General features: G+C 38.7%; 1 protein-coding gene across 1 annotated transcript in view; it reads left to right on the forward strand.

Moving 5' to 3' along the window:
- efemp2 (EGF containing fibulin-like extracellular matrix protein 2) overlaps positions 1-11,554 on the forward strand; it is an 18,642-nt gene extending 7,088 nt beyond the window's left edge. The window contains exons 2-11 of the mRNA XM_015387073.1: positions 3,063-3,298; positions 6,168-6,216; positions 6,304-6,492; positions 6,958-7,080; positions 7,156-7,272; positions 7,969-8,088; positions 8,544-8,663; positions 8,744-8,870; positions 9,336-9,531; positions 10,871-11,554. Coding sequence (XP_015242559.1) covers positions 3,197-3,298; positions 6,168-6,216; positions 6,304-6,492; positions 6,958-7,080; positions 7,156-7,272; positions 7,969-8,088; positions 8,544-8,663; positions 8,744-8,870; positions 9,336-9,531; positions 10,871-11,032 — 1,305 coding nt within the window. The 5' untranslated portion in view covers positions 3,063-3,196 and the 3' untranslated portion in view covers positions 11,033-11,554. The remainder of the gene's footprint in view (positions 1-3,062; positions 3,299-6,167; positions 6,217-6,303; positions 6,493-6,957; positions 7,081-7,155; positions 7,273-7,968; positions 8,089-8,543; positions 8,664-8,743; positions 8,871-9,335; positions 9,532-10,870) is intronic.
- Positions 11,555-15,932: the final 4,378 nt, after the last annotated feature.

A 15,932-nucleotide genomic window follows, 5' to 3' on the forward strand; every position in this document is an offset into this window, starting at 1 on the left:
CCCACTTTATATATATATATATATATATATATATATATATATATATATATATATATATATATATATATATATATATATATATATATATAAATCCAATTTCTTCTCTGCTTACCTTAATAAAATCAATTATGACCAATTACCTTCAAAAAGCATAATTAAACTAGGTCAACCAGTGTTTTATTTTGTCCAAGTAAAGGTTACAGTTGTTTGGCAAAGGATCTAGAAAACCTAATTCATGCGTTAATCTTTAGTAAAACTGTAAATGTTGCTTTAAAAGATAAAAACATGTCTGTTTAGAGTTCCTTTTGACTAAACATATTTAGTTACCTTTTCAGTACAACTTTCCTATTATTTTCTTAACAGTCATTTTAGTAATTATTCAGTTATCTTGATGCCACAGTAGTGCATTTTTTCACATACAGTTTCCTTTTTTTCATGGACTGTAGCCGGAATTGCCTAGCTACTGAAATTATCTTTATAAAAAAAAACCTGCCTTGACAGCAAACTGAAAGGGAACTTCTCTTCAATGGGGAAGCTGGTTAGAGTTAGTGGGAAGAAAACAGGACAATCCTTCAAGAAAACATACAGAGCTACAGTGGAATAATCTTGATCAGTAGTGCATTCCTTGGTGCCTACTTTACAGCATGTTTTAGATACGTCTCTTAAGTTTGCACCTGGATCAGATGATTGCAGCAGCTTTTAAAGGTTACAGGCCCCCGTACCTCTTTGGAGTCACCTCTTACCCATACCTCTGTACTTCTCTACTACGGTACTCTTCCTGCACTTCCCCCTCTCTCTCTTTGCTGTCACCACTGATTCTGACTAGGGATTTTCCTCTAGAGAACTTACTCTCATATTGATGATAACTGTAAAATTGTGTCTTCTTTGTAAGTCTCTTTGGATAAAAGCATCTGCTGATTGCATTAACATCAACATTTGGAGTTGAGTAAACATCTAAAACATGCAGGACAGCGAGCCCTGAAGGCCAGGCTTAAAAACCACTGGTCTAGATCAAAGTATGTGTGGTCTAGTCAAAGTTCACACCTACATCCAATGTTGTGCTGTTTACAGGTGCTATTCAATGTAACTAATCAAAAGGACTCCGGAGTTAAAGGAAAAGTATTATCACATTCAGAATACAAACTTCTGAATGTACTTTAAATATGAAATTATTACATACTGTTTTTAATTAAGAGTAATATTCATTTTATATGCTTTACTGGAGGCATCCATGTTTGTCAAACAACACTACTGCCACCTACTGGTTTGTGACGTCACGGTGCGGTATCGGCTGTTGAGCAAGTCCCAGTGTTGTATTTGTGTGTTTGTCAAAACGCGCCATTATCCACGATGGCGACGTCCAGTGCACTAGGCGAAGCAGAGAGTAATGGATTAATGACATGTTTTTTTTCTCTGGCCAGAAGTTCAAAGGCAAATCCTCCCTCTTCAAATTGGCAATCCAACGACGAACCTGTGGTGGATTAGGAAATAAAAATTTTTTTTTTCACTTTTACCCAATGTATTACAACATCCAACTGCCATGCATGTTGGCATTGTCAGTTTAACTATAGCTCTTGTGAATTTCAATGGTGAAGTCCTCGAGATATCTTCAATAATTGTTGTTGATTGCAGATGTGTCTCGTAGTTCCCATTGATTTTGCTTGTAAAGCGAGAAAATTGTGACACCATGACATCACTGCCGTAAGATGTCAGGAGTGAGGTGTTACTATATTTGGGCATAAATGGCTGTTCCCGGACTTATATAGTGCCTTTTTTCAAGTCAGGGGACTTGACCAAAGCGCTTTACACTACATTCAGTCATTCAACCATTCACGCACACACTCACACACTGATGGTGGCAAGCTACATTGTAGCCACAGCTGCCCTGGGGCTCACTAACAGAAGCGGGGCTGCTGTACACTGGCACCACTCTGTCCACCACCAGTAGAGAATGCAGGTGAAGTGTCTTGCCCAAGGACACAAAGACAATGAAAGTCAGAGCCGGGGCTTGAACCGTCAATCCTTCAATTTCAGGCCAAACTCCTACATCTGACGCCACTGTCGCCCTAAATAAATGAACTATAAATAAATGAACTATAAATAATGACCCATTGGTTATTCCTTGCTGACTGGACTTTTACTTTAATATTTTTTTATAAAAACCTTTCATTTTAACTGCAGCTGCAAGTCTTTTGTAACTTGCATGTAACTTGTCAGATTGAAAAAAAAGTAAATCAAAATGACTTTATGTAATGTTGTAATGTTTCATCAAATTGGAAGGAAAAATTTAAAGTTTTCTTCTTTAAACTTCTCAAACAGTGCAAAAGGACTATGGTTTATGACGCGGGCTGCTCTTTTGCTTTGTTTGGATAAGTTACAACTCTTTCGCTCTACTTGGCGATCTTAAGTGTGTTGCATCACTTCATTTGAATTAATCCAGTCTAATTGGCTTCTTTTTGGAACCCTTAACAAACCTGTGGGGTAATGCACAGTCAGCAAGTCTGCCCCATCTTGCATTGTCAGATACATTTCTTTAGGAGTTATTATGCTGCTGCAAATTTTCCATTTTTGCTGCTTAAATAAACACACCAAACACAAAACGTGATACATCGTAGAAACATGCAAGTGAGGGTCAGATTTTAAGAGTCTCTGTCCCCCCCCACCACCTCTTAACTCAAACACATAAAAGTAAGTCAAGTCTTTGCCAGCTTGCAGACACAGAAGGCTTTCTGTAAGCAGTGAAAATAAAAGTATTGACTTGGTTATTTTTAGCCAAAGCTCAGAGTACGTCACAGTGTTTATGCTTTGACCTGGCAGTGTGATTATTTCCATTTATTTTAGCTGCTATTAAAGGAGAACTGTGTAGCTGACAGTCGATGGATAAAGTCCACCAAGCTGACTGTTTGTCTTCTAAGAAAGTTATTATTAATTTGGCTCCCTCACATTTGGCTTCTCCTCTTACAGCTTAGCAGAGAGTTTGAGTTGAACTGAACCATTCTGTAATGTCTTGTTTTAATGGTGTCTTCTTTATGTCCCTCTCCCTCTGTCTCTCTATATTTCAGATACAGCCTCTCGACTGCTCTGACCATCCCTGGGTGTCAGCTTCACAGCTCAGCTGCCTGTCTGACAATCGTTTTGTGTGTGTATGTTTGTGTGCATGTTTTCTGCTAGATTGCTGATCAGTTAGTGCATTAGTATGCAGGGTGCTTGTGTGCCAGTCTTGTGTGTGTGCATATGTGTGTCTGTGCTCCTCCGCAGCACAAATTCACAGTCACATAGAGAAAGTCACACTTACACGGTAAGGATAAGCAAATCTCTATCCTTTCTCTCCACTCTGGTTTCTTTTAATGTACATCCATGTTGTTACTGACAGTTGTGGCTTTTTATACTGTTAAAACACAGTAATGTGTGTTGTTTTACATTTCTGATCAAGGAGCCAAAACATGCTTGAGTTTTATGTAGTTTTATTTTTTCTCACCCACCTAACTTTTTCATGTGGCTTAATTTGTTTTACTGGGATTTTGTTTAACTGACAAACATAACTGTGGAGTAGAGGGAAAGTTTAAAATATTTTTCAAATTTTTAATAGAAAGAAGAACCTGAAAAGTGTATCTGATGTTCCTGTATCGGGGCTTTGGGGAACCAGCTATTGTTGCTTACAGCTGCAAGTCTTCAGGGGTTGGAAGTCTTGCCACAGGTTTTAGGTTCATTTCTGAATTTTTGATGGCCCATTCTTACACACAACAGCATGCTCAGTGGTACCTCTGGTTAAAGTGTCTTTTGCAACCTTTGACCAGGTTTCTTTCAGAGATATGTCTAATTTAGCTCAATCATCTACACCAGTCAACACTGACTGGCTTCTTCTGAAATAAATGAATAAATAAAAGGATTCCCACAGCATGATCACATTTTACAGTAGATTTGGTTGGTAGAGGATGATGTGTAGTTAGGGTTAGGATTAGGATTTTGCATGCAGGCCAAAAAGTTCATTCAGATTGGGGATTATGTTCTTAGTGAACCCTCAGACTAAATGTCTCTTTTCTGATCAGTGGATGAACCAAAATTTCCTCGTACATTTGGATTTTAAAAGGCTGCTTGGGATCTTGACGCATTGAGATATCATACTTTTTTAACCCAACAGTGCTATAAGTGCATCCAAAGTTTAATGTCAGACCTTTAACTGTGTTTCTTGGTCTTCATGACTATGTTTTTTTTTTTTTACCAGCAGACTTCTATCGCCCTCACAGAAAAGCTGGAATTAAATTGAGAAGAAATAACTTACAGGTGGAGTCTAGTTAGCCTTTAGTTTAACTCTAAAGCCAATTGGTTTCACAAGATTTTATTCAGGGGTATTGGAGTGGAGAGTAGAAAAAGTCTGAACACAATTGTATGCCACACTTTTCAGAAATGAAGCATACATTTCCAAACTATATCTGACTTTCTGAAATTTTTCATTTTTTTATATAAAAGTTAAAATTGTTGGTTGCAGCTTGCCCAAGTGTGAAAATTTGTTTTTTAAACACTAAGAACTGTGGGAAATTTAAACAGAGGTGAGGGAATTTAATTTAAAGGAAGCAAATATAGGGAATAAATTTGGCTAAATAAAAATATGGTTTAAGCCTTTATGGGGCATTAAGTGAAATACTTTGAAAATACTTTTTGGCTTGAATACTTTCAAGCCAATAGTGTTATTGGAATCCAGGACAAGATCTTATCAACTTTGTAAAATTAAAAAAATATGGATATTTTTATGGCAAAAATTACTGTCAATGTAATAACAAGAAACAACTTGCTTGAATATATTAAGAAAAATTACAAAAGTGCTTCTATAAGAAATTTATGAAAAACACTGAGAGGAAAAGAAACACATTTTTTTGGTACAACATAACCTTAGAGGTATTAATGCTGATACTAACACTTACATTTTTAGTTTATAAACATAAATATAATTGTTAACTAGGCTTATTAACTTTTTAACTTTTCAATTAGCTTTTTACCTTTTTTTTCTTGACCTGTTGCTTTTTTTTTCCCAACTTAATTTACAGTAGGTAATATATCATTCAAGGGCTCATCTAATTGGTCAAATGCCAAAATAAGATGTATCTAAAACGGTAACTTGTTGTGATGTAAAAACTACCATATGTTTGCCGCTTTCACTTACTCAGTTGTTTTGTACTGGTCTGTATCTTTTTGTAGTTTTTTTATTGATATAGTGTCATTTTCTTTAAACTAGATGCTCTGACTGTTTTGTTTGTTATGGGCTGTAATGTTTTGTTTTTTATGTTCATTGCAACAGAAAAACAATTAAAAATAAAGTAAAAAAAAAAAAAACGGTAACTTGCCCTAAAAAGGGTTAAGATAAAATGGCCTCTATTAAATATTTATTTTAAATAGTTAAAATAATCTGTAGATTTTCCCTCAGCATGAGCAATTTTGTGTTGATCTTCAAAGTTTATCACACTAGATATCATAGGAATTTCAAGGCTTTAAAAGTCCATTAAAGTGCGACTCTTTCCATTATTTGCACGTCTAAACTAGGAATGAAAGATTTTAGTTTTACTCATCACTTGTGGAAATTTGTAACGTTTTTCTTGCTTAGCTGCTTGTCAGTGCAGAACCTTGTTCCCTGGGGGCCCCTAAAACTCAGCATACAGCAGTGCAGCACCTGTCAGGTGATACTGCTGGCTTCTGTAGTTAAAATGTTAGCCTTAAGTCACCTCTTCTCCTCTCTCTGTAATGTTCCTCATAAATGTCTCTTCTTGGGACTTTAAAGCGGTTGTTGCTGGGGATAAATTTGGTTTTAATACCATGTTCCCTTACTCCTCTGGTCTTTCTTTCCATGCAGGTCATGCTGGTGTATTTTTCCCTCTCAGTGATAATAATGGTTTTTCCAAACTGGGCTTTTAAACACTTTATTTCTAAAGCAAAGTTTGGCTTCAGGACAGACTTTTAAAATGTCACAAATCTTTTAATGGATTTACATCTCTTCGGCTCACAGCTTTAACATGAATACCCCCTGCTGTGATTTTTTTTTTTTTTCCACCACTGGAGATTTATTATGTATAATGAATACATTATGCAACTATTTGGCACATACAGCCTGTTCTGGTGTTTATTTTTCCAGTATTTTTTCTCACACAGTCTTCTTTCTCTGCTGCTCATTGTAGGAATGCACAGATGGGTATCACTGGGACCCCCTTACTGAGCACTGCAAAGGTGAAAATCTGCAGTTACCGCACTTCTCACTGTTGATCCATATCTTATACACTTTCTGACTAAATATCTTTCTCTGCTTCCTGGCAGACATAAACGAGTGTGAGACCATCCGAGATGCCTGCAAAGGGGAAATGAAGTGCTTCAACCACTACGGGGGCTACCTGTGCCTCCCCCGCTCTGCGTCGGTCATTCCCGCTCCAGAGCCCTCCACCACCCCCACCGTGCCCTTTAACCCCTGCCCCCTGGGCTATGAACCCGATGGAGACAGCTGTGTGGGTGGGTGTCTGTTTTTTCATCTTGGGGTTGGAGGTGGGCAGGTGGCCGCAGGATGAGGATCAGTAACTTAGTATGTGTGAGCGATTGTCGGTAGCCACAGATTGGTGAGAGACAGGTGGCTGCTGCAGGCGTGGGGAATGGAGGCTGCATGCTGGTGTAATCTGTGTGGGTGTGAATGAGTGGGAGCCCACAGGAGGCGGGTGAGGAAGAGAGGAATGTAGAGGATTTCACACGAGGACAGCTGCTGCATTTTTTTGGAAGCTGACTAACAGCTAGAAACTTGCTTATGACTTGCATGAGACAGCAAGCATGACTCAGCGTGATACTCTCAGCTGTTAGGTACAAGTGAGGTGAACGCTGCCGCCGTGGCCTAGAGCACCCGCACTGTAGCTACTGAACGGGGCTGTTTTGCTCACCAGAAGCACGTTTCAACATCCTTCCCTCTTCTGCTTCACACACACACAGACATTGATGAGTGTGTGCGAGAGGAACACGACTGCCAGCCCAGCCAGCAGTGCATCAACACCCTGGGTGCCTTTAACTGTCAGTGCCCTCGTGGTTACAACAAGGTTGGCACGGAGTGCATCGGTGAGTTCGCCTCCACGCTCCAGATCATTTTCCGATCTCCTCGAATAAAACTATTAATGTGTTTCTTCACCTCAGACATAGATGAGTGCAGGTACAGGTACTGCCAGCATCGCTGTGTCAACGTCCCTGGCTCCTTCTCCTGTCAGTGTGAGCCTGGATTCCAGCTGGGAGGAAACAACCGATCCTGTGTTGGTGAGAATAGACATTTTTTATTCCTCACCTTTAAGTAAAAATCCTGCCTCCTTAGCTTTTCTTCTAACATAAAGTTAGAATACATAACTGATTTAGTAATGGTAAAAATAGAAATAAGACTAAATTATTGGCTTTTATCGCATGTGATGCTTTGCAAACAAATCCTAAATTTGTTCTGAATGGATGGATAGAATCTTAATTTAGAGTCTTCAGCCTCTAAGGATTGACCTTTATGGAACGCCGTTCATCTTTCCAACACTCTTTAGGCTGAAGGAAAGTATTCCCGCAGCATGATGCTGCCACCACCATCACAGAAAAAGTGTTTAATATGTGGCGAAAATTGGGATTTTAAAGAAATAGGGGGTTTAAATACAATTCATGCCACACTTTTCAGATTTCAAACTCTAAAAAGAAGAGACTGTTTAGTAAGGGTACATTTTCTACATCAGAAAAAAATTCTGTTTTTAAATGCTGCATACTCAGAATAAATGAATTAACAGCTGAGTAGATGTGAGTAAAACGTGTCTCCTCATGTTATAAATCCTCTTTACTTCAACAACAAGCTTACTATAAAAACCTGCTCTTACGAGTTCTGCTTCTTTGGCAGAGAGGTGTGTTTTCCCAGGAATCAGTTCAGTTTGAAATCGTGTTTTTTGGAGGCTTCAGCGCAGTGAAATGTGCCTTCTCTGCTTTCAGATGTAAATGAGTGTGAGATGGGTGCCCCCTGCTCCCAAAGGTGTTTCAACACGTATGGCACCTTCATGTGCCGTTGTGATCAGGGCTACGAGCTCGGGCCTGACGGCTTTACGTGTAACGGTAAGGAACAAGCAGCCATAGGTGGTTCTAGACTGGGGCCAAGAGGGGCCCGATCCCCTGTGAAAATAGTCCTGGCTCCTTTGCTTAATACATAATACTAAATAAGTGTCTAATTATCATATTAAAACCATAACTCTTATTTTTTCTTTCACAGTCTCCCTTTAATAATGATATGAAGTTAAATTATTCTACTTTTAGCACCTGTCACAGAGTCAAGTTTTTATCTGCTAAACCTTAGGTGTCCATGAGTGCAAGTGGCTCTTTGGCTCACTTAATAGTTTAAAGAATCAACTATTGCCCTGTTTTTGTTTCATTCTTTTTAGTGCCTCCATAAAAAAAAAAAAAAACATAGGCCCCATTTTGCCCCTCTAGTAAAATGTATGGTTAAAATGGTTATTTTTTCGGCTGCCATCTGTGGACAAGCTTAAAACCTGAATATATTTATACCTTGTCAGACATTGATGAGTGCAGGTCCTCCAGCTACCTCTGCCAGTTCCAGTGCGTCAACGAGCCTGGGAAGTTCTCCTGTGTGTGTCCTGAAGGATACCAGCTGGTGGGCACCAGAATGTGTCAAGGTAAGCATTGGGAAATGACCCTCCCCCCTCCGCTTTGGTCCAGCTCAGCCTAACCTGACCAGCTGTTTTGTTTGGATTAGATATAAACGAATGTGAAACAGGAGAACATCAGTGTACCGACACGCAGACGTGCGTCAACATCCACGGGGGGTACCAGTGTGTGGAGACCAACCGATGCCAAGATCCATACGTACACGCCTCTGACAAGTGAGTGACGGCTCGTGAAAGGTTGTGTGTCTGCCTCTGCTGTCCACAAACACACACTTGCACACCTTTTCCTAATTACTGAAATATGTGTTGGCCATCAGCTCTGAATATAATCAGCTCCTGTGCCAAGCGTGGCCCAGACTGCTAAATTACACCAATTACTTTTTCCATATATGAGTCCAGCTTTACAAGCCTTTCTTTTGAACATACTCAAATGCAATAAGAAAACCTTCACAGCTGTGAACAAACTGTAACAGGTGGAAGTTACTGTTAACATGTCTCACATAATGCAGGAGTTTAAAATGAGTGTTAGAAAATCAGCTGGTAAAACAAAGGTTGCTGCTGAGTGGTTCTTCATCTTTTGGAAGGAACTTACTCCCTCTGCTGGCTGATAAATGAACTGCTGCAATTCTAATCAATGTCTTTGCACTTTTTATTGGTATTTCTCTCTTTCTGTGTAAACAGCCGCTGTATGTGCCCACATAACAAGCCTGCCTGCAGAGATCTGCCTTACAGCGTGGTCTACAGATATATGACTATCACCTCAGAGCGCGCTGTACCATCAGACATATTCCTCATTCAGGCCACCACCTTCAGGACGGGGTCAGTCAACACCTTCCGCATTAGGTCCGGGGACAACAACCAGGATTTCTACATCAGGGTGAGGATTGCTGGGGGAAAAGGGGGGGCGTAGGGTGTGCAGCATCATCTATAAAAAAGGCCTGCTCTGAAAGCCAACTCTGTTAGGTCTTAGAAAGAAATATCAGGAGAAAGTGTGGGTTGTTTTTCTTCTATCATTCATTAAACATGAAAGATCTGCACTAAAATGCTCAAGATTGAGAATCACATTTCAAAAATCACATTTAAAATCAAGGGTAAAGTTTTTGTTTGTTTGTAACCTTTATTTAACCAGGTATTACTCAATGAAACTAAAAAATCTCTTTTTCAAGAAAGACTTAAGCAAACCTGATAAGAACACACCAATAATTAAAATAACAACTACAACCAGGTTATATACAATATATTTAATAACAAAGAAAACAAATATATCCATAACACTGAAGAAACAACTTATTCAAAGAACTAAAAAAATCTTCATATATAAACTGAGTAAGAGTGGCCTTAAATACATTAAAGGAAAGCATTTCTTTCAACTTTCAACCATTCTGAGGTTGATTCCAATCCGAGTGGAAATATTTTTTGCTGTTCTCAATACAGACCTTAGTAAATGAGCCAAAGTTGTTTAACTTCAGAAAATACCACCTTGAAGTATAATATATAAGGCTCAATGCTGGTGTTTCAGGGCCAGTAAATTATATTATTATTTATTTATTTTTAATTATATAATTGCAGTTGTTATTTTATTTTTTTTTCTGGTATTGTTGGGCTGCTGTCCATTTTATTTGAAACATTTCAAAATTTTTCTCAATTTTTTTACATTACATCTCCTATACACTTCATTAAATAATTTCATCAAAATTTTTTATTTCGGTCACTGGCTTCCTCATATTTATTAGCTTTTTTAGGTTGATTAAAGAAAAATATGAACCTTAATCCATTTTATAAAACAACACAATAAACATTTACTGTTTTTACTACCATCCTCTTTCTGATAGAAGGGACGCCAGTGTTTAATAGAATTGGTCACTTTATATTCATACTACAAGAAAGCAGTAGGCCACTTGTTTGTTATTAAAAATGACAATATTTCAACTAGCTTTGTGTAAACAGAAAACCAAAAAGTGTGGTACCAAAGATTTTTTTTTTTAATAATTGTTTATTAATAGAGAAATTGTTCTCCAAGTTTGTTCAAATTTTTTTTCTTTTTCAATCATTTTCTGTATGATTATGCTTCTGTGATATAATATGAATTCATTCTTTGCCTTTTATAGTGGTGTATCTCTGGATTATGATTTGCATGTTTTATAGAAGCTTCCATTAACTTATGTTAGTCTTCTGTAAAACTCTACTAACTTGTTTTTGTTTCGTCTCCCCTTCAGCAAACCAATAACTACAGTGCCATGTTGGTTCTAGCCCGAGCCGTGTCGGGTCCCAGAGAGTACACGTTGGACCTGGAGATGATATCGGGCCATCCTCTGGTCAGCCAGCGGTCCAGCTCCGTCCTCAGACTTTCTATCTTTGTTGGACCGTATGCCTTTTAAAGCAGGAGCAGAGTGGAGGGACGCAGATCAAAAGTAGCTGTAAAACAGAAGTGGTCAATGCAGTTCAGCCAGTCACTGTGATATTTACATTATCAGCCTTTTTCTTCCTGCTCATCAGGATACACATGCAGTACAGTAAACACAGACACTGTAGCACAGTCCATCCTGTTAAATTCTTTATTGATTTTCCCCCACATTTTTCTTTTAAATTTGTATGGACAGTTTATTACTGGGGTTTATGAGCAATTTGACTCTGATCAGAGAGAAAATGACTGAAACTTTATCAGATTTGTACATCTTCACCAGTTTACATGCTTATCTCCGGCTCACGTTTGTCCCTTTAATGTAGTCAGTAACCACTTACATCAGACCACGGCACCCATACTTCCTCCGCCACCTTCACTGTTTATTATCTGTGTTTGTGCCACTTCTCTGCTGTTTGGGGGTTTGTCATGTTATGTTGTACTTTATATTTTTAAAGATTTGATTCCTAATAAAACAATACTCTTTTCACCTATGTGTGTCAATAAAAATTATTCCCTCTCCCCCTCCCTCGCCTGAACCGCTTTAACTGGCTTCTTTTAATGTAGAGAATTGGACGCTTTACTGTGAGCTTCTCTTCCTCTCTCTTATGAGTCTGAAGCAGATCTATTTCTGGTAACTCGTGCTTTCGGTCCCAACGCTTCTCTCATGACCACAGAGCAAAGTTAGAGGGTAAATAGACTAGTAAATTAAGAGTCCTCCTGATTTACTGCAGACTCAGCCCCAATTGTCCCTCAGTTGTCGTGATGCTGCTTGTTCTCTGAGGCCGAAGACTTGTTCTAGATTATATTTAGGGCATCAGAGTGAATGCAAACGGAACCAGCTGCAAAGCACATCAGATCTGGATGATTGAATGACAGAAAGCACATAAGCCCAGAAAATATCCCCTATAATATTTAGATAGGAAAATAAAAAATTAAATGGGATGCAGGAAATAATGAAAAGAAAATGCAAATCCGATAACCAGAATTTTTTTATGAAATATATTCAACAGGTTTGAACAATTTTGGCAAAGAATAAAAAAATAACATAACAAATCTTGTTTTTCCGCTCAAGTATTAGTCATCTCTAATATTAGTAGTCCTTGTCTACAGTATTGCATCAGCTTGATGATAACCGGACAAATTCCTTTTAGACAATGTCTTATTATTATTTTCTTTGCCTCATGTTTGGTACAGAAAGTGTCTAATTCCCTCTGCTGCACCCCAGTGTTCCTGGAGCAAACATTTACCATCCAAATACCAACTTATTTATTATAGATAATAAAACTATTTTGATAAAATGTTGATGATTATTTAGATTAAAGACAAAGATCCTGTACAATAGATAGATCTTGTGTTGACTGCTGGTCTGTGTTGCGTCAAAGTTTAACTAAGACAAAAATGGTGCCAAGACACTTGAAATAGTCCACAATCAACATCATCATTCTAAATAATGTCCGCTAAATGGACTCATACTGTACAGACCACAACAAAGGTTAAAGTACAGCGGCTGCTCCCTTAGCAGAGGTTACTCAGGCAGTTCCAACAGACAGGAGAACCTGTAGGAAATACATATTTCTTTAACCACTCACAATGAGCTAAAATACACCACTGGAGAAATAACTGAAAGGTTACCTTAATTAACACATTTGGCCAGTGACCTAATCTAGAAAAGGGTAAAGAGAACGGAAGAAAGGTGTGATCACAGCATAAAGTAAGGCGTCAGTATAACCTTTGCAGATGAGACGTCCAACACAACACCACCTCAAACTGAGGTTGGGTTTAGTAGGTCAAACCAAATAAATACACATATTCCTTTTAATATATTCAGGTATGCAATATAGTCTATGACTGAAAAACAAGTGGACAAATCTGTCTGTTTGGAAACAACATATGAAGAGAAGAGTAATGACCCAAGACTTATGCACAATACTGTAGGTGCAATAAACAAAGACAATGCCAAAAGGTTTATTTTACAAGAAATATGTAATAGATCCATTGGCTCAACAGCCTTCTTTGTCTAAGAAGTTATTTAATTTATCCAAAACATATCAGTTTCTGGAGATTGTCTAATGTTATCTAACATACAGCACTATTAGGTAACTTACTTGAATGGCACAAGCAAATAGCAGAAGCCCAACCATTGCTATCATTCATATTAGCTGTAACAAGCATCCATTTAGATTATTTTCTTTGCTTTTAATGGCCAGACAGGAAGATACACACTTCCATAAACTAAAATGCCCCCTCATCGTCACCTCCAACCAGGCTCTTGTCAAACAATCTCCAGGATTCCTGAACTGCCATGTCTTCAGCTGCAGTCTGATATTTCCCATCAATATCATCTCTTTGCTTCGTCACAAATGGTCTAAAATGTGCTTCAGAGTCAGGTTGAATATTCTGAGGGTTACATTATAGATATTATTGCTGTAGATATGATTAAACATTTACACATTGTTAAGATCTGTTGTTCTATTTTTACTCTCAGAATATTTCCCAGCAGAGCCAGAAGCTTCTGGCCCACAGAAGGAGATAAAAAAAAAAGAAATCAACAGAAAGTGCAAAAGCAAGAGAGGGAGAGAGGGGGAAGCCCTTATTTAAGAGTCCACCGCTGTTTTCCTCCACCCAGTCCCACACACAAACACCACACACACCTCCATCTGTCCTCAACAGGGGGGATGATGACTCACACAGCCTCTGTTTTATGTAATTGGACCACACTCCCATCAGCCAGCAGGTGGCAGCAGATCCCACACATATTCTCTGCAGAATCCACAAATAGCAACAGCCTGGGGTACCAGTGCTGGTTTCATAACCTAGTTGACGATTGAGCCCACATTTTTCCTCCATTTCCCACAAATCCACACATACCTGTAAGAGGAAATACTGAAGGAGACTTAATGAAGTGATGAAGATGCTGTAAAGGCTGACTCTACGCTGCACTGCAGATATTTCTCTGCTGGAAGGCTCTTGTGATGATGGAGAGGAGAGATGACAGAGCCTTGGTGGTACAGAGTGCAGTAGGGTAGGAGGTTTGTGTTCGGATTAGTGGGGAGTACCATCTCACCATTGTCTGCTTGGATTTTAGACAGAAAATGAATAATCTGAGCAAAACAGAGATACACTAATATAGCTGTCTTACCCATACTTTAAAGGTTTATAAGGCTTTTGGATGTTGAATAGACAACACATTAATCTCCTGCACCTAAAGAGAGCAAAACGGACATTAAGGACATTAAATAGATCTTGCACAAATGTTTAAAACAAAAAGAATGTGATGTAAAATAGATATCTAGCTTGATATGGCAAAACGATCAGGTGAAAATATACTAAATTAGATGAAAAAAACAAACAGCAGCACAAAGGAAGAAATAAACACTTGAATCCATCTGCACACCAGAGTAGCTACCGCATTACTCCAAACAAGACCCCAATCTATTGTCTAACTTCCTTTCATTTCCACACATGGCTCCAAACCGCTCCAGTGAATCCTTGAAGTCATGCCTAAACACCACCAGGAACGATGTGGACTACACCTTCAGATCTCATACAGGAACCCCCACAACAGCATCGTTCACAAGCGTTCTGGGAAGTACTGGAAACAAGTGCGGCTTTGTACCAAGACTGGAAACATGTCTCTATGTTGATGTACAAGAAACATAGACTTTAAAAGAAACCAAAGTACCACATCACAGCAGCGTCCTATTTAAAATAAATTAAGATACCTGAAAGACAAGTGGAGCTATGACACCCTGTCAGCATCTGAGCATGGGTCTATAGATCAGGATGGGCAGAACAACTGTACTGGTGTAGTTAAAGGGGCCTCCTTTCATAATCAGGCAGCATGCTGTAATATTTCAGAGCAGAGAGTGCTTCTGTAAGTGTGTGAGTGAGGAGTAATCAAATAAAGCATTTAAACGTATGCATTAGTCAGTCTGCTGCCGAATATCCCCTGTCTGCATACTTGTTATTATGTTTATTTGTGAGCAGGGCGTGGGCGTATATACTGGGAGAGCGTGTCTCTGAGAGTGGCAGTGCCCACACTGATGAGTGGGAGAAGTGTTTGGGGCAGAGAGAGGGGAAGGGTGGGGAATGAAGCCTCAGGGATTCTGGGCTTTGGCACCTTGTCTGGTGTATGAGCTAATCTTTGGACAAGCAGGATGCAGAGAGTGAACTGGTTGTAGGAGGTGGCACGAACCTGGAAAACGTGAATACAGAAACATAAATCAGTTGTTCATCTTTTACATTTTTTCAGCTGCTCTTCAATGCAGTTTATCAGGACAGATAGGCATCTTTTTTTCCCTTTTTGATCTATTGCATTACAAAAAGCTCCCCATGTCCCCGCCCCAACTTACCCTACATTCAATGCAGGTATTTCTGAATGAAAGAGTGAGGTAGAGTGTCATTGATGGAAAGGTCGGTTAGTGGTATCTGTAAAACCTGAAAACAAGGATACAGAACAGGAGGAGGGCTGAGCAGGTGGGAATTAGTAAGGAAGTAAGGCAGGAAATGGAATTCTTCCCAAGTTATTTACATAGATTATAAAAAGATGTAAGAGAGTGATAATGGACATAGATACATCCACTGTCCTAAAAGTGGATCAAAGCTTATCCCAACAACAATTTAACAAGTTCTTCATCTAAAAGATGCTTGTAAAAAATGATTTTTGTTCAAATAAAAGTGAAAAGACTCAAAGGCATTGAATTCTCATAGGATTGCCTGAGAGCATAGTTCATGTAAAGATTTCTCTGAAATAGTGTGATTATTGGTACATTTGGGTTATTTGCTGTATAAATTAGTATGATGTTAAAATATATGTTTTTTTTTAATGTTCTGTAGAACAAGGACCTGCCTCAAAACATTTATGCTGAGTCAGG

Source organism: Cyprinodon variegatus, unplaced genomic scaffold, assembly GCF_000732505.1.
Source record: "Cyprinodon variegatus isolate N-32 unplaced genomic scaffold, C_variegatus-1.0 Scaffold385, whole genome shotgun sequence".
Classification (NCBI taxonomy): domain Eukaryota; kingdom Metazoa; phylum Chordata; class Actinopteri; order Cyprinodontiformes; family Cyprinodontidae; genus Cyprinodon; species Cyprinodon variegatus.